The sequence below is a fragment of the Punica granatum genome, chromosome 6, assembly GCF_007655135.1.
Source record: "Punica granatum isolate Tunisia-2019 chromosome 6, ASM765513v2, whole genome shotgun sequence".
Taxonomy (NCBI): Eukaryota; Viridiplantae; Streptophyta; class Magnoliopsida; order Myrtales; family Lythraceae; genus Punica; species Punica granatum.
This window is the reverse complement of record NC_045132.1, coordinates 11605702-11624715: the sequence shown is the minus strand read 5'-3', so window position 1 is coordinate 11624715 and position 19014 is coordinate 11605702. Positions and strand designations below refer to the sequence as shown.

At 51.0% G+C, this 19014-nt stretch overlaps 1 protein-coding gene across 1 annotated transcript; it reads left to right on the top strand.

The window, feature by feature from the left end:
- The first annotated feature begins 10129 nt into the window (after positions 1-10129).
- On the top strand, positions 10130-11210 carry LOC116212155. Its single transcript, XM_031546728.1, has 2 exons — positions 10130-10615; positions 11175-11210. The coding sequence occupies exons 1-2, from the start codon at positions 10130-10132 to the stop codon at positions 11208-11210; spliced, it is 522 nt and encodes a 173-aa protein (XP_031402588.1).
- Positions 11211-19014: the final 7804 nt, after the last annotated feature.

Genomic DNA, 19014 nt, shown 5'->3' with positions numbered 1-19014 from the left:
TCGGGCACGACTTATTTCGAGGCTAGAGAGCCCCTCGTGGTCCTTGGGGGTCGCGGAACTCGCGGCCATACCTCCCAAAGGGATGGCCGAGAGTTCCCTTGCCCCTCACGGACGCACCGGGTGCTCTTTCGCCCCGAAGCTTGTTGTTCCCCATACTTTATCGTCCCAAATGTCGTGTAATGTGTGGACATGACGAGAAGCACTCGAGATCTAGGGGGAAGAGGTCCTCACGGGTCGGTTGCACCAAGAGGAGCTCGCGGCCACCTTCCTTGCAAGGGGGCCGAGGGGTCCCTTGGTTCTTCCGAGGCCGTGGACTTCTCGTCCCGTGATGTCGGGGGCTTCTCGGGATACATTTCCGAGCTTGGCATTGAATGAACCAATGTTGCACTACAAATTTCATTAAACACGATGCTTGCGCTCGTCTCGTGTTTACATTTGCGTAGTCAAGACCGTGGTGACGTTCGTTTAGTGAAATGTGTTTAATTCGTGTGTGCACATCACTTGATGCATGCAAGGATCGATTGAAAATGATAGGAGAGACCCGTCCAAATTCGGATCGGGCCAAGAGGCATTCGGCCACTCATCCTTAGGGGATGGCCGAATTCTTCGTGACCCCCTATGAGTTAGGATCGGTCTCTCTTGGTTATTTTAAATCCGATCCTTGGGATTGCTTGCGACTTTGTTTTCTTTTCTCCTTCCTTCTTCCAATTATTAATCATGTATTAATTATTTATTAGATATGTTAGTTTTGGAAAATCACCCATCAAGTCCATAATTGTGATATAAATTGATAACCACCGAATAATTTCACAAATGGGGCAAACGGGACGTCTCATTCGGTTAATTAAATCATTTGGATTAAATAATTGGACAAATCAAATGTTAATTCGTAAACGCATCGATGGTTTACGGAATGGCGGAAATGCCCTTTTCCTTTACAAACCCACAATTTCAAAACACCGAGACGTGCGGCACGAATAGAAACGACGTCTAGCGAATACTCGCGTGCCACGACTCGAGTTCGGGCCCGATTTGAGGCGGCTCGAGTCGAGACGCACGAGTCTTCCTTAGACCCCTTCGTGTCACACGATCTCCAATTTGCATACGAACATCACAATTTCATTATCCGAGGGCATAACCGTCATTCCGTGATTCACCGGTACCCTAGGCACTAGGGAGTCGGAAACACCTCGATCTATGGACGGAAAAGGGCAACCCGTCCGGGTGCGAGTCTCATTCGCACAACCCATTCCGTCCACTTTCGGTGTTTCTATCTTCTTATTGTAGATTCGGTGGGGATCGTTTTATTTCAGTTACAAAACACAAAGAATCGGACTAATCATACATCCGGCCTAATCAAACACTAGATAATGGATAGGCGGAATGATATATTCCAATCTAGAGTACAGGTCATAAGTAAATTTTTTTTTACCATTAATATAGTATAGAAAAACACGAGTTTGGCTAATTCGGTGAAACCGCAGTACCACCCCAACTGAATAAGAGTCCTAAAACAAATTCACACATATGATTGGCTTAGAATCATGTCTCAGTTCCCCCCTATGTTTACCTAGGTTGGATACATTGTTTGCTAATCAACCCTGGTTAATAACTGATTAAATCACGTACATTCGACTTAATACACCACTTGTCTATATTCACCGATAGTTGTCAGTTATTGTCTGTATTATGTCAGTTTTATCAGTTTTCTTCTGTTTTGTCTTTGCTTATGATGATTTATTGCGGTTCGGGCCCGAGCCCATAGATTACGTGTCGCACGGGGTCCAACGCCCCCAAACCACCGAACACGAGATCCAACGCCTCTTAACTCACCGAGTGCATGCAACCCGAGTGCGGAATGGGATCTAGCCTCGATTCACCGTCACACTCCGAATGCGGCCTATGTGGAAGGCGGATTTGGATTGAGCGCGTGAAACGGGTTTAGATATCACCCGGGAGCTCGATCGGTCCATCGGATACAGTGAGAACCGACCGGTTCTCCCGAAACCGTTGGATCGATCGGACCCGACCCCCGGCTCCTCGAGCCCGCGTTGCCTTAATTTTTTTATCGGTTATTCGAAATACTCTGTGAGCCAGAGCGGAATATTGGCCCAATGCAAACCGATCGGGATCCATTTACTTATTCAATTATACCTTGTAATTAGTTGAGAGAACATTGCGAGAATTCTATTTGTATGTTCATTCGTGCACTTGTAAGGATCCCCGATCGGCGAGCGAGAGGTCCGAGTGTCGGATCGGTTAAGTTGGTCTATCGCCACCAGAGGGTGAGTAAACTCGGATACTCGTGGCTTCGGTTCACGCAGGGATTCGACCATCACGGTTCGATGAACTGTAATGCTAGGATAGTGAACCGACTCCTCGATGCACAAGCCTACTCATCTTTCGGATTCTTAGCCCAACTTGATTAATTCATCGACTTTACGGTGTCAAAACGGGCGGGCCAAGTGCGACCTTAAATCACGCGGTAAATAAACAAATCGGCAAGCCTAGCAAGCTAGAGTACCGAAAGGGCGTGCGGGATATAGGGCCGCACGTAATAGAACCCCCGAATCCGGAATTTTCGGTTCCGCATGACCATTGCCTTAGCATTTAGGTGTACCTTGTAAAATGGCAAGTGGCGACTCTTTCTCACGTGCGTCCGTCGCACGTCCCCGGGAAGGTGGACACTCCCAAGCCGCGTTTGCTTAGGTGCGCGCATGCGTGCCCCGACGAGATTAAATTCGGGTGCGCACACACCCTCCTCGACATACCCGTCCAAGAAGTCCACCAAGAGCTTCATCAAGGATGGGATCACGGCGTCAGGATCGCATGGCTTTCAGACTGGACGCTTCTCCGTGCATTAACACCTTCGACAAGCGTCCTACCAGCGCGACGCGTGTCACGGGTTCTTGCTTTTGATCTTCGGTACCCTCCTGTTCCCATACGCGCTTGTCAGCACCCCATTTTGGCCCACCGGCTTCCCACACGAGGATTCCCGACCAAAGCCCGGGGCACTATTCATCACCCGACAATCGGAGGCAAATAGGCGGGCACGGGGTCATGAACAATAAGAGAAGAGCACGGCACACTGAGAAAATCCCGATCAAGGTCCCTAGGTCTTCCGGGGCCAACGGTTCCCGACCGAGGACGACGAGCCAACAATCACTCACGGGGCAAAAGGATCGCCAAAACAAATGCAAGGATGCACAAAGAACAATCGGGGGTCGAGGGGCGCTAAATTCCACTCCGAACGTCCAAACAGGGCAAAACCGACTCCCGAGGCGCCGAGTCGCCCGAACGCTCGTCCACACGACGCATGGCGATATTAGGCTCATTCAAATCCTCGTCGTTCAAGCATTCCAAATCTTCAAATTAACTGGACATCGGAGGTCGGATGCAAGCTCAATCGGGTTTCAAGCATTTTCCGGCTTTTCTCTCAATCAGACGGGACCCACAGCTCAGCCAGGCCAAGCCATCAAGCCGCGGCTCAACCCCAAGCCACGGCTCAACCCTCGGCTCCGATTGGACAGCCCCAAGCCGTCGGCTCCTCCCTCCCACCGTCGGCTCCAAGCACCCCCCACCACACAATTCAAATTTCCCTCACTTCTTTCACTTCCTCTTACACACCCATCAACTCCTATCACTTCCCCATCACCTCCCATCAACTTTCCCTTCTCTTCCTTTCCCCACACTCAACAAGACAACTTCCCCACCCTAATCTTCCCTCCAAAAATTCGGAACCCCTAAGCTCCCCCCTCTAATTGCACTTAAACTCACTAATTTGGCTCATTAAGGCATCCTATAAGTGCCTAATTGCAAGACACTTTAATCACTTCTTCATTCTCCTTCTCTCTCAAGCCAATCTCCCTCTAAAATCCTCTCAAACTCTAGCCCCTCCCCTCACTTTCGTTCAGCCCGTGCCAAGGCCGAAACCGGCTAAAATCGCCGGAAAACCACCCGGTATTCCGGTAACCACCCGACCCGACTTAAGCCAAAAATCATCAAACTTCCTAGCCTACATATTTTCCACCCCCTAAGTCCATTTCCGGGCTTAGATTTTCGATTTGAAGCCTCCAACACCACGTTCCAGCCGTGAAGAGAGTCGGGTCCCGATAACGTCAATCGCGTGCAACCGAGCTCCTCGACGTGCCATTTCTTCCCACGACTTCGGAGAGTCGTGCCATCACGTTCAAAGGGTTCCTAACAACCCTCACCCTCCCCCGTGAAGAGGTGGTCACGGTCCGAGGGCCGATCAACCGTGCACAACCGCCATTCACCCGTTTCTCTCAAACCGGGTTTTCCTCATTTTTACCGAGTTTTCTCTCACATTTTCGGGTTTGTTCAGGCCTTGGCACGCTCGGGTCTGCCCATGCTCATGTAGATCCGCCTCTTAGGAGTCCAACGAGCCCGACCTCGCACCGTGCCGTGACCGGAGTGAGCGTGCCGACCCATTCTTCCACGGACTGCCGCGGCTGCCCACATTCGGGTCACCCACCCGTGGCCCTCTATCCGAGTCTTGTGACTCCCACGGCCACTTCCCCGACTCTTTCCCTCGTACATCGAGGCTAGGTAACACCCCTTTTAACTTAGAGGAGTTAGGATCTTTGATATTTACTTACGTGTGGTGTTAATATGCTTTAAAGGTTCGGGATAGGTGAAAGCTTGCATTTTTTTCTCAGATCCGGACGTCTCATGCATGCCATACAACGTCCAGCATCTATTTACTTTATCTATCATGCTCGTAAACTACATGAACGTATATCTCATGAGGGGAGACGACGTGGATCGAAGTGGGAGAGGTCCCGAGTCACGGCCGAACCATGGAACCCACGATCTAGCCTTGAGGGGGCGACCCGTGAGCCTCTATGGTTCCTCCGAGGCTAGGGCACTTCTTTTTCCTCGAAGCTAGCCGATCCCCGTTCTCTTTTGCCGCTGTTTTGTCATGTACCACGTATTAGCATGGTGGGAATAGGCTTAGATCGGGTTTAGAGAGCTCCCCTTGACTCGCGTGAGCCATGAGGACTCACGGCCACTCTTGGATGGGTGTGGCCGAGAGTCCCCTTGGACCACACGGGTCTAAGGTGGTTTCTCCCATCCCGAAATGAGTCGGTTCCCATGTTTCACGTTTTCCCATCGTATGAGTCGACGTCATTTTTGTGGATTTCGTTATATTACGTGTTATGTGTACGTGTTTGTGTGTCCGTTTGCGTTTGAGAGACCTTGACGGCGTCGACTTTCTTTTGTTTTGTTGAAATAGATTTCGTTCTTGAGTTTAAGCATATTATGCATGTAAGGCATGATTGGAATCGTCCCTTGGGATTGTTTGTATCCGTGTCTCATATTTTTCGTTATTCACATGATAATTGGATGATAGATACGTTAATTTTGAATAATTCCCCATTAAAACCGAGATAACCACATGAAATTACCACCACCGAATAACTTTACAAGCGGAATAAACGGGACGTAACATTTGGTTAAATAAATCATTCAGGCTAAATAATTGGGTAAATTGGTTATTAATTTGTAAACGCATCGATGATTTACGGAACGACGTGAATGCCCTTTTTCATCAAAATTCACAATTTCAAAATACCGAGACACGTGACACGAATGGAGTTAATGTCTAGTGAGTACTCACGTGCCGTGACTCGGGTCCGGGCCCAATTTGAGGCGGCCCGAGTCGAGGCACGAGAGTCCTTCTTAGACTCCTTCGTGTGACGCAAATCTCCAATTTATATACGAACATCACAATTTTATCATCCAAGGGCATAACCGTCATTCCATGATTCACCGATACCCTAGGCACTAGGGAGCCGGAAACGCCTTGATCTATGGACGGAAAAGGGCCATCCGTCCGGGTGCGAGTCTCATTCGCACGACCCATTCCGCCCGCTCTCGATTGGTTCATGTCACTAAAGGCCGAGGATATTCCGACGTGGGCAGACCTCTCCTGGAAGTTCATCGACCAGTACCAGTACTGTGCGGAGACTCCTCCGACCCTCTTGGAATTGAGCATGAAGGAGATGGCGCAGGGTCAAAGATTCGATGAATACGCCACCAAATGGCGTGCCCAAGCAGCAAAACACATCCCCCCAATCAGCGAAGTACAACAGATCCAGTTATTCCATTCCACCCTGAGAGGAGTGTACTATTCGCACTTGTTGGCTCACACCTCTTCATTCTCCGATCTCATCGAGGATGGGAAAAAGCTTGACTTGAGCATTAAGCTTGATAGGATGGAAGGTCCCACCAATAAAGGAGAAGAACCCTCGAAGAGAGCCTCCGCAATGACGACATCGTCTAGCGGAAGAAGGGGGAAGGAGGTAACAGTTAACGCCGTCAATCCAGCACATCCGACGCCCCAACAGTATTCGGTGAATTTCACGTCTGCACTCCCCGTGGTCCCCACCTACGCTCCGCATGCGCCTCAATATCGGCCTCAACCCCCTACCTAACCAATCTACTACTATGCACTACCGCCTCCACCCCCACCTACGGTGCCATCGCCCGTTGTCCACCACTACACCCCTACTCCACTCCAAGCCCCTCAATACCAACCCCCGGCTCCGAGGGTTTCTCAGCCAACACAACGAGTCCCACCCTCGCAAGGTCAACAGGGCGGTGCAGCACAACCGAGACTACGCAGGCAATACCCGTCCTTGCCGGTCCCACTTTCCCACATTTACCGGCAACTTCGTGACAAGATCGGGACAATAGCGCCTGGTCCGAACTTCGACCCAACCACCCAAGATCAAAGCAAACAGTGCGAGTACCATCGGGGGGCACCAGGGCACACCCTAGATACTTGTTAGAGGTTAAGGGAGAGGATCCAGGAGATGATTGATGCAAAGGAGCTCTTGTTCAATGCTATAAGATCTCCGAATGTACAAGCTAATCCCCTCCCCGACCATGGACCGGCCCGGGGGCCCTCCATCAACATGATCAGCATATGCGCAATAGGGGAGGGCGAAAGCGAGCAAGGCGGACCCTCCCCCTTGGTGATTGAGTACGTCCCTGCGGGAGTTGCAGTTGGGTGCACCGGGATTGACGCATCTCCTGCCCCGTTCGTCATAGATATTCCCGTCCGAGAACCATACTCGGACGACAAGGTCCCCTAGACCTATGAGGGAGGTGTCGGAAACCTCGAGCAAAAATTCGGCGTCATGGGCATAACACGCTCGAGACGAGTATATGAGAATCCAACAGCCACAGACAAAGGGAAGGCACCCGCCGCCGAAATTGAGGCGATACCTGGAGTCCCGCCTACTCCACCCAAGAAAGTGACCGAAAAAGAGGCCGAAACCTTCATGAAGATCATCAAGGCGAGCGAGTATAAGGTAGTAGAGCAGATGGCCAAATCTCCGGCCCACATCTCATTGCTTGCCCTCTTCCTCGGCTCGGAACCACATAGGGAGGCCCTCCTGCGGGTCCTGACGGCTGCACAAGTTCCCAAAGGGACACCTCCGGATCGGATAGAGGAGACCGTCAGCTCCATCTTCTCCAATACCATCTCGTTTCCGAATGACAAGCTCCCCTCTGAAGGATGTGCACATTCCTAGGCGTCGCACATTGTCTGCAAGTGCAACAATCACATCGTTGGTCGAGTCATGATTGACAACGGCTCCGCACTTAACGTATGCCTGGTGACCACTTTGAATCAGATGAACGTGGATCTCAACCGCGTCCGCCCGAGCAAAACAGCGGTCCGAGCCTTCGACGGCTCGCGGAGGGAGGTGAACGGGGAAATCGACCTCCTCATAGATGTCGGCCCGTACTCTTTCAGCGTCACATTCCAAGTGCTTGATATCCCGAACGCCTTCAGCCTACTACTCGGAAGGCCTTGGATCCACTCGGCCGGTGCCATTCCTTACTCTCTACATCAGAAGCTGAAATTCATCGTCGAAGAAAGGATTATCACTGTCAAAGGGGAGGAAGATTACGCCATCTACAAAGAGATGACGGTCCCTTACATCAGCATTGGGAACGATGAAAATCTGCCCTTCCACTCCTTCGAGACCATCTCCGTCATTCGGGATTACAGAGAGATCGGGCCATCCCACGCCGACCGCATGATAGGGAAGGTTCTCTTGCGCCACAACTACATCCCCGGCACCGACCTTGGGGCACGCGGACAAGAGATCAACTGCCCCATTGAAGTTGAGGAGTACAAGCATGGGAGGGGACTCGGCTTTCTCCCCTCCTGCCATGAAATCATTGAAGCCCGCAGGGGCAACCATTTCCACCGCCTCGCTGCGCACTATGGGAGGCTCAACAAGGGCATGCAAGTTCCCCCACTATCTCACTTTTTTCTCGGACCTCCACTCATCATCGGGAGCACCCTTGACGGCCCTTCCTCGGACTTCGATGACACGCCTGACGCTTTGCCAATCGTGTATGCCGTCACCGAAGAGATTCCTTCAGGGGTCCACATCCGCCCGGCGCAGGAAAATGAGGAGCTTAACAATTGGACCTCAGTCCCGCGCTATTCGGCTGAGATCGCCGATGTGTAAGACTTATCTATGTACAAGATGTTTCCCGCGTGTCGGCGTAACCATAGGCCACACGGCGGAAGAGGGATCTCTGTTATGGTTTCACGATTCATACTATCAATGAAATCCCTACATGCATTTTTTGAACTCCCGCGTGTTTTACCTTCTTTCCCTACTATTTCGTTCGCAGCATTCTAAATTTTCTAAAACAATTCTTTCAATTTCCCAGGCTCCACTCGAATCCAAATCTTCGACACGTCGATTCGAACCCACTTGAAGAATGTCTCGGAGAGCCCGGACCCATATACTTAGGGGAAGGGCTCGACAAAGACAGTCAAGTGCTTGAGATAGAAAAGAGTTTGCACCACCTCGACGATCGCCAGCTCACCTCAGTCGAGCCAACGGAAGAGATTAATGTGGGCACCGAAGATGAGCCCCGTACCTTAAAGATTGGCACGGGCCTCGACCCAACGCAACGAGCCCGGATGATCGACTTCCTGACGAGATACCAAGAAGTCTTTGCCTGGTCCTACACTGACATGCCGGGTCTAGACCCATCGATAGTCAAGCACTTCCTCCCGCTAGACATTGAGAAGTTCCCGCCCAAGCAGCAGCAGTTACGACGGCAACGAGCAAGCCTCCTCCTCCGCATCAAAGAGGAGGTTGTCAAGCAGATCAACGCGGGCTTCCTCGAAATTTGTAACTATTCCGAATGGGTGGCAAATATTGTACCGGTAGAAAAGAAAGACAGGAGGGTTCGAGTTTGCGTCGACTACCGAGACCTCAACAAGGCTAGCCCCAAAGACAATTTTCCCCTGCCCCACATCGACGTCCTAGTTGACAACACGGTGCGCCACGCCCAATTTTCTTTCATGGGTGGCTTTTCCGGATACAATCAAATTCGGATGGCTGTGGAAGACAAGATCAAGACGACGTTCACTACGATGTGGGGAACCTTTTGTTACCGCGTCATGCCTTTCCGCCTAAAAAATGCCAGGGCAACTTATCAGAAGGCTATGGTCACATTGTTCCACGATATGATGCACAAAGAAGTCGAGGTCTATATCAACGACATGATTGCCAAGTCCAAAGAAGGAGAAGATCACCTCGTCAACTTGAAGCGTCTTTTCGATCGCTTAAAAGAGTACAAACTCCGGCTTAATCCGGCAAAATGCACATTCGGCGCCCGGTCGGGAAAACTGCTAGGATTCGTGGTCAGCGAGCGCGGTATCGAGGTAGACCCGGATAAAGTCAAGGCAATCAAAGAGCTTCCTCCGCCGTCGTCGGTCCGTGAAGTACGGGGTTACTTAGGGCGACTGAATTACATCGCGCGATTCATCGCAAACTTGACAGACAAATGCCAACCACTCTTCCGCTTGCTCCGCAAGAACGCAGCGATCGAGTGGGACGAAGAATGCCAGAGGGCCTTCGACACCATCAAGGCATACCTGGTTTAATCGCCCGTATTGGTTCCGCCCACACCAAGCCGCCCCCTGATCCTTTATCTAACAGTACGCCGGCAATCGTTGGGGTGCATGCTAGGACAAGAGGAGGAATCCACACACACAGAGCACGCAATCTATTACCTAAGCAAAAAATTCACCGAAGGGGAGTCCAATTATCCTGAAATCGAAAAGATGTGTTGTGCGCTGGTGTGGGTCATGCAGAGGCTCCGACAATACACACTCTATCATACGATTCGCTTACTGTCGAAGGCGGACTCCCTGAAGTATTTACTTGATAGCCCGTCCTCCATGCAGAACATCGCTAAATGGCGTTGTCAGTTAACGGAGTATGACATTGAGTACGTATCCCGCACCTCGGTTAAGGGGCAGGCGATCGCGGATCATTTGACAGAATTCCCAATTGAAGATAGCACGCCGATCAATCCCGACTTCCCGAACGAGGGAATTCTCCAAGTAGAGGGTGAGGAGGAAAAACCAGGGTGGAAGATGTACTTTGACGGTGCCGTCAATTCCGCGGGGTCCGGCATCGGCGCAGTATTGATATCCCCGGACGAACGCTACTACCCAGTGGCGGCAAAAATTGACTTCCCATGCACCAATAATGCGGCCGAGTACGAGACATGCATCCTCGGCCTACAAGCGGCGATCGACTTCAAGGTAAAGAAGTTAGAAGTATTCGACGATTCTATGCTCACAATCTTCCAAACATTAGGGCAGTGGAAGACAAAGGATGCGAAGTTGGTGCCATACCACGAGTACCTTGAAGGGTTAACGGAGAGCTTTGAGGACATCTCATTCACCTACACCCCGCGCATGAAGAATCAGTTCGCAGATGCACTTGCAACACTCGCTTCCATGGTAAGCATCACGAAGGAAAACCTTATTGAGCCCCTCGAGATTGAGATAGCCAACGGCCCGGCCCACTGTAATGCAATCGAGGCGACTGAGGCGAAGCCGTGGTACGAAGACATTAAGAACTTCTTACGAACTGGCCAATATCCCCCGTTCGCCGATCGTCGCGACCGAAAGACGCTCAGGCGCCTTGCAATACACTATTTTTTGAGCGGCGAGATACTTTACCGCCGTTCCTTCGACTCCACACTCCTCCGATGCATCGACGAACATGAATCATGACGTCTCATGGAGGAAATGCACGGAGGAAATTGCGGACCTCATATGAATGGTCTCATGCTCGCTAAGAAGATTATGCCCTCAGGCTACTATTGGTTCACCATGGAGACTGATTGCGTGAAGCACGTCAGGCATTGCCACCGATGCCAGGTTTACGCCGATCAGATCAAGGTGCCCCCCAATGAACTACGCCCTATGACGGCCCCATGGCCTTTCTCAATGTGGGGAATGGATGTGATCGGCCTGATCAACCCCAAAGCGTCTAACGGGCACATGTTAATCTTGGTAGCAATTGATTACTTCACCAAATGGATCGAGGCTATTACTCTCGCGTCAGTCACCGCAAAAGCTATGGCCCGTTTTCTCAAACGTGACATCATTGCCCGATATAGGGTCCCGGCAACGATCATCACAGACAACGCCAAGAACTTGAACAACAAAATCATCGACGAGCTCTGTGCCCAATTCAAAATCCAGCATCGCAATTCCACTCCGTACCGTCCACAAATGAACAGTGCAGTGGAAGCTGCGAACAAGAACATCAAGAAGATCATTGTAAAAATGACAGTGAATTACAAGAACTGGCACGAGATGCTCCCGTACGAGCTCTTGGCATACCGAACGTCAATTCGGACCTCCACGGGGGCAACTCCATACTCCTTGGTTTACGGCATGGAAGCAGTCCTCCCGATTGAGGTTGAAATCCCTTCCATGAGGATCCTCGCCAAAACCGAACTTGAAGAGGCAGAATGGGCAAAACAGCGTTATGAGCAGTTAAACCTCATCGACGAAAAGAGACTGAAAGCAATATGCCACGGACAATGCTACCAACAAAGGATGGCTCGAGCATTCAACGCAAAGGTCTGCCACCGCGAATTCAATCCCGATGACCTCGTTTTGAGGAAAGTCTTACATGTCACACCGGACTCTCGGGGAAAGTTCTCGTACAAATACGACGGACCCTTTGTTGTTAAGGAGACCTTCTCCGGAGGAGTCATCATTTTAAGCGACATGGATGGGACCGAAAACGTGCTTCCGATCAATGCTGATGCCATCAAAAAGTATTACCCATGATCGCTCATGTTTATCTCCCATTTGCCGGGCCTCGTGCCCGTTCCACTTATAACACCTTTTCCATTCATTTATACGTGCACCAACTCTTGTCATTTCCCTTGCCTAGAAACCTTCCTGGAAAAAAAGAATAATAATTTTCCCGCTAGGTCGAAAACCTCCCCGAGGCGGCCTAGGCAAAAGTTAGGGAACGAGGGGCACGGCTTAAAATCCCGCAAAGGGGAGTCGTGGCAAAAGGAGAGCATAAATCATTTCCTCGCTAGGTCGAAAACCCTCAAAAGGCGGCCTAGGCAAAAGTTTGAGGATTCGAGAGTTGCGATCCCACCCAAACATGGGGGATCGTAGCAAAAGGTGAGCATTCATGTGAGAAGAATCAAATAAAATGCCCCGCTAGGTCGTCATGCATCTCACGGCCTAGGCAAAAGTTAGGGGACAATGTCGGCTCGACCACGAAAGAAAGGCGGCACTTCACGTGAAGCTACAATGAGTAGTGGCTTGGCAATCTTCAACGCAAGCAAACTCTCTTCGACTCTCCGGGCTCGAGACTCACCTTGAAACGGGGTCGAATCAACGTATCCATGATTTGGAGGATCCCACAAGATCTCTCCCTTTACCCTTATGCACATATTCCACGAGTCATCCCGCTTCATGAAAGGCCATTTCCCCCATAGGGACACGGCCACCCTCCAAGTGGCCACCGATAGCGAATCCCCGACACATCTTTACATAGATTCTTCTTATACATCCTAGTCTCATAGATTAGGCGCAACTGATATCCTTTGTAGGTTTCCTTTTCTCCATGCACAGGTGTAGCCGAGAACCCCACGGGGCATCTCCTTCTTGACGAACACGCGATTGACTCATGCAGCAGATCGCAACCTCGAACCGAATGGAGGGCACTATAGGGAGTCCACTTGACTCCAGTTCAGGAAAGCAACAAATGGCACTTCACGTCGCCCGAATACAATTTCGACTCGGGACAGAGCAATCCGCCCCTCCAGCACCGTGTGATGCCACCTAGCATCGATCCCTATCTCTACCTTCCCTACACTTTAGTGATTTACCGTTTTCCACGGGCTTCGGCCTAGTAATTTACTGCTTTCCACGGGCTTCGGCCTAGTGATTTATTGCTTTCCACGGGCTTCGGACTAGTGATTTACCGCTTTCCACGGGTTTCGGCCTAGTAATTTACCGCTTTCCACGGGTTTCGGCCTAGTAATTTACCGCTTTCCACGGGCTTCGGCCTAGTAATTTACTGCTTTACACGGGCTTCGGCCTAGTCATTTACCGCTTTCCACGGGATTCGGCCTAGTAATTTACCGCTTTCCACGGGATTCGGCCTAGTAATTTACTGCTTTTCACGGGCTTCGGCCTAGTGATTTACTGCTTTCCACGGGCTTCGGCCTAGTGATTTACTGCTTTCCACGGGCTTCGGCCTAGTGATTTACTACTTTCCAGGGGCTTCGACCTAGTATTCTACCGCTTTCCACGGGCTTCGGCCTAGTGATTTACTGCCTTCCACGAGCTTCGGCCTAGTGATTTACTGCTTTCCACGGGTTTCGGCCTAATGATTTACGCTTTCCACGGGCTTTGCCCTAGTGATTTACTGCTTTCCACGGGCTTCGGCCTAGTATTCTACCGCTTTTCACGGGCTTCAGCTTAGTGATTTACTACTTTCCACGGGCTTTGGTCTAGTATTCTACCGCTTTCCACGGGCTTCGGCCTAGTGAGTTATTGCTTTCCACGGGTTTCGGCCCAGTCATTTACTGCTTTCCACGGGCTTCGGCCTAGTAATTTACCACTTTCCACGGGCTTCAGCCTAGTAATTTACTGCTTTCCACGGGCTTCGGCCTAGTGATTTACTGCTTTCCACGAGTTTCGGCCTAGTATTCTACGGCTTTCCACAGGCTTCGGCCTAGTATTCTACCGCTTTCCACAGGTTTCGGCCTAGTGATTTACTGCCTTCCACGGGCTTCGGCCTAGCGATTTACCGCTTTCCACGGGCTTCGGCCTAGCGATTTACCGCTTTCCACGGGCTTCGACCTAGCGATTTACCGCTTTCCAAGGGCTTCGGCCTAGCGATTTACCGCTTTCCACGGGCTTCGGCCTAGTATTCTACTGCTTTCCACGGGCTTCGGCCTAGTGATTTACCGCTTTCCACGGGCTTCGGCCTAGTGATTTACTGATTTCCACGGGTTTCGGCCTAGTGATTTTCCGCTTTCCACGAGCTTCGGCCTAGTGATTTACTGCTTTCCACAGGCTTCGGCCTAGTAATTTACTGCTTTCCACGGGCTTCGGCCTAGTGTTTTACTACTTTCCACGGGCTTCGGCCTAGTATTCTACCGCTTTCCACGGGTTTCGGCCTAGTGATTTACTGTTTTTCACGGGCTTCGGCCTAGTGATTTTTGGCTTTCTACGGGTTTCGGCCTAGTGATTTCCCGTTTTCCACGGGCTTCGGCCTAGTGATTTACAGCTTTCTACGGGTTTCGGCCTAGTGATTTACCGTTTTCCACGGGCTTCGGCCTAGTAATTTACTGCTCTCCACGGGCTTCGGCCCTGCACATACTCTTATGCTGGCTTAGGCCCCTCATCCACCTTCTCGTGATTTTCGTTTCTCAACCATGTGGTTATCCTGTAACAGGTTCGGGCATTTTGCACATTCTCCCCAAATATCCAACGCGGGGGGGCGAGCTACCACTGAGGGTGACAACAAGACGGTCGCCAAGACCAAAATGGAATGCTTCTCGTGATCTTTGGTTACCTCCTCTAATCAAGTACGCAACCAAAGAGGGGTAAGCTTTCAGCACCCCATTTTGGTCAGCCGGCTCCAGCAGAGGACTTCCGACCAAAGCTCGAGTTACTATCCATGACCCGGCGATCATAGGCGAACACTCGGGCCTAGGGGTACGGGCTATGAGAGAGGAGCAAGGTCCAATAAGGAAAGCACAGGAGGGCGATCGGAAGAGTAAACAGACAACGAGCCCCGAAGCAACGGAAGTTGGCACTGTGACACTATTCATCACCGGATCACTGAAGTGTCGGGAGGTATCCAATATGGGACTCTAAAAATCCCTCTTGATGCTAAAATGACCAATAGCACATCCATGCGCATTTCAGGAGCATCCTGCTTAAGCCGAGACACCCCCGAACTCTCACAGACGCCTTTCCTAAAAGGGCTTCCAGGGGCCCGATCCACGGACAAGTAAACGACACCCGGAAACGGGCCTGCACGCACCCAAGGACCATCAGGACCATGGAACAGGTTTCAGATTGCCCTTCGGAATTCGACTTGGTCTCCCGAGTGGACCCCGACTTGGAAAGAGGGCCCCCTTTTAAACGGGATCTAACGTTCAGAGCTCATTCGGTGGAAAATTGATGTCCGAGTTTCGCACCCCTCACTCCCTACAACTCCTAGGACTGGGGAAATCATTTCGCCTCGGGCCAAACAAGTCAGTTAGGTCTCCCGAGTGGCTTTTCAGTGGTCGCGAATGCCTCTCAGCAAGTCTTCGGGGCTCGTTTTTGACAAATGGAGGCCACGGCGATCTTCAAACACCTCAAGGCATTCGGGAAACACTGAGGAAGCCTCAATCTTCGGTCGAGGATGGCGATCCAACGATCCCGCACGGAATAAAAAGCTCACCGGGACAAACATTACAATGCACGGAGGAACAATTATAGAACGAGGACGGTCAACCCCACTCTGGATGTCCAAACGAGGCAAAATCGACTCTCGAAGTGCCGAGTCAACCGAACAATCGTTCACAAGAAATATGGCAATATTGGACTCATTCAAATTCTCTTCGCGCAAACATTCCAAATCTATCAATTAATCGGACCTCAGGGATCGGACGCGCGTTCAATCGAGCCTCAAGCTTCTCCGGGCTTTTCTCCTAGTCGAATGGGACCCACAACTTAGCCAAGCCAAGCCTCCAAGCCACGGCTCAACCCCAAGTTGTGGCTCAGCCGCACCTAGCCACGGCTAGAACCCAAGGCCGGCGGCTCCAACCCCCCAAGGACTTCCCTCCACCACAAATTTGAAATATCTTCTTACACACTTACATCCATCACCTCCCATCACTTCCCATCACCCATCCTCTTGCTTTCCCTTCACTCAACATGACTATTTCCCCTCCCTAACCTCCCCTTAATTTTCGGCAGCCCCCTCAATCACCTCAAAACCGCAATTAATCTCACTTAAACACACCATTAGGGCATCCTCTCAAGCCAATCTCTCTCTAAGATCCTCTCAAACCCTTGCCCTCTTCCTCATTGTCGATCGACCCATCCCAAGGCCAAAACCGGCCAAAACCGACGGAAAACCACCCGGTATTCCAACAACCACCCGACCCGACTTAAGCCAAACACAACCAAACTTCATATCCTACATATTTCCCACCCTCTAAGTCCATTCCCGAGCTCAGATTTTCCATTGGAAGTCCCCAACATCACGTTCCAGCCGTGAAGAGAGTCGGGTCCCGAGAACCCCCGTCGGGTGCACCTAGCTCCCTAGACATGCCATTTCCATCCACCACCTTGGCGAGTCGTGCCATCATGTTCAAAGGGTTCCTCACAACCCCCACTCTCCTCCGTGAAGAGGTGGTCACGGTCCGAGAGCCCTACAACCGTGCACAACCTCCGTTCCGCTCCTTTCTTCTTATCGCGTTCCATTATTCTCACCGAGTTTTCTCTCAACGTTTCGGGTTTGTCCAGGCCTTGGCACGTTCGGGACTGTCCACGAACGTCTAGGTCCGTCCCTTAGAACTCCAAGGGGCCCGATCTTGCGCCGTGCCATGGTCAGAGTCGTCGTACCGACCCCATTTTCCCCAAGCTGCCGCTCCCGCTGCTCTTGGGTGTCCGTCGCCCATCGCGTCCAGTCGGGTCACCTGACCCTCTCGCCGCTTCCCCGACTCTTTCCCTCGTACATCGAGGCTAGGTAACACTCCCCTACGACTTAGAGAAGTTAGGTTCCTCGCATTCGTTTGTTTTAAGGCGTTGAGGCGATTATTAACCAAAGAACATGCAAGTTAGCTCTTTCCATACGTTTCCATGCAGTTCCATGCATTTTCATGCAACTTCATGCATCTCCATGCACGTACGCCTCCATGCATCGTTCATATGCCGCATGAAAGGCATGTGCCATGACAGGAAATGGCTAGGATTGAGGTAGGAGAGGCGCTTAAGCCATGGTTAGACCATGGGAACCCACGGCCTATTGTCAGCACCCCATTTTGGTCCACCGGCTCCAACAAAGGGCTCCCGGGCGAAGCTCGGATTACTATTCATGACCCGACAATCGGAGGCAAACGCACGGACGTGGGAGCACAGACTACAGAAGAGAAGCAGGGTCCTCCAAAAGGCTTAGAAGGGTAATCAAAAGGGAAGATAAAAAACGAACCCCAAAATAACAGAAGCCGGCACTGTGGCACTATTCATCGCCGGATCACCGGAGCGTCAGAAGATATCCAATATGGGACTTTAAAAATCCCTCTTGGTACTAAAATGACCACTGGCACCTCCGAGCGCATTTCAGAAGCCTCCTGCTTAAGCCGGGGCACTCTCGAACATTTGCCGACGCCTTCCTAACGAGGCTCCCGGGACGTCCGATCCACAGACAAGTAAACAGCACCCGGAAATAGGCCTACACACACCCAAGGACCACCAGGACCATGGAACATGATTCAGACTGCGTTTTGGAGTTCATCTTGGTCTCCCGAGTGGATCTCGACGTGGGAAAAGGATGTCATTTTCTACAGAAAGACATAGCCGGAGACCCTTTTAACAAATCGTCAGTGCACAAAATTTGCGTCAATCAATCCCAGGGACCTCAAGGGCTTGGGAGATAAACCCCGATCGCATTGCATAATCTATTTAGGTTTCCCGAGTACCATTCCGGTAACAAAAGGGCCCATTTCACGGGGAATCTTGTGCTCAAAGCTCATTTGGGAAAATGTTGAAGTCCGAGCTTTGCACCACCCACTCCCAACAACCCCTAGGGGCTAGGAAATCATGTCAGTTCGGACCAAGCAAATCATACCGATCTACCGAGTGACGTTTCAATGGTCACGAACGCCTCCCGACAAGCCTTCAAGACTCGTTTTTGACGAACGGAGATCACAGTGGTCTCCGAACACATCAGAACACTCGGGAAACACCGAGAAAGCCTCATTCGCGGATTCTTAGGACGCCTTCGGATATCGATCTCCAGTTGGGGCCGGCAAGTAAACCGTTCTGCCCAAAGCACAAAGCACGCCGACATGAGCGGTACATCACGCAGAGGCGCGAACAAGCGACAGAAACGGACAACTTCACCCCGATCATCCAAACGGAGCAAAACCGGCTTTCGAGTCCCCGGGACGCCCGAGCATTCACCCATACGAAGAATGTCAATATTAGGCTCATTAAAACCGTATTCGCGGATACATCGATAATTCGTCGTTCAAGCGAACCACGGAAATCGAATGCGTGATTAATCAAGCCCCAAGCTTCTTCCGGTTTTCTTCCTAATCAAGTGGGACCCGTGAGCTAGCCGAGTCGAGCCGAGCCGAGCCAAGCCGCGAGCCATGGCTCTCCTCTAAAGACAAGCCAAATGAGTCTCCACCACACATTTTCAAAATATCTTCTTACACCCATCACTTCCCTTCTCCCATCCATCACCTCCCATCACCTTTCAAGATAACTTCCCCACCATAATCTTCCCTCCAAAAATTCGGATCCCCTAAGCACCACTTAATTGCACTTAACTCCACTTAATCTTGTCATTAAGCTTGCTTTATAAGTGCATTGGGTCATTAACTTAATCACAACTCATCTTCCATCTTCCCTCAAGAATTTCTCACTCTAAAATCCTCTCAAGC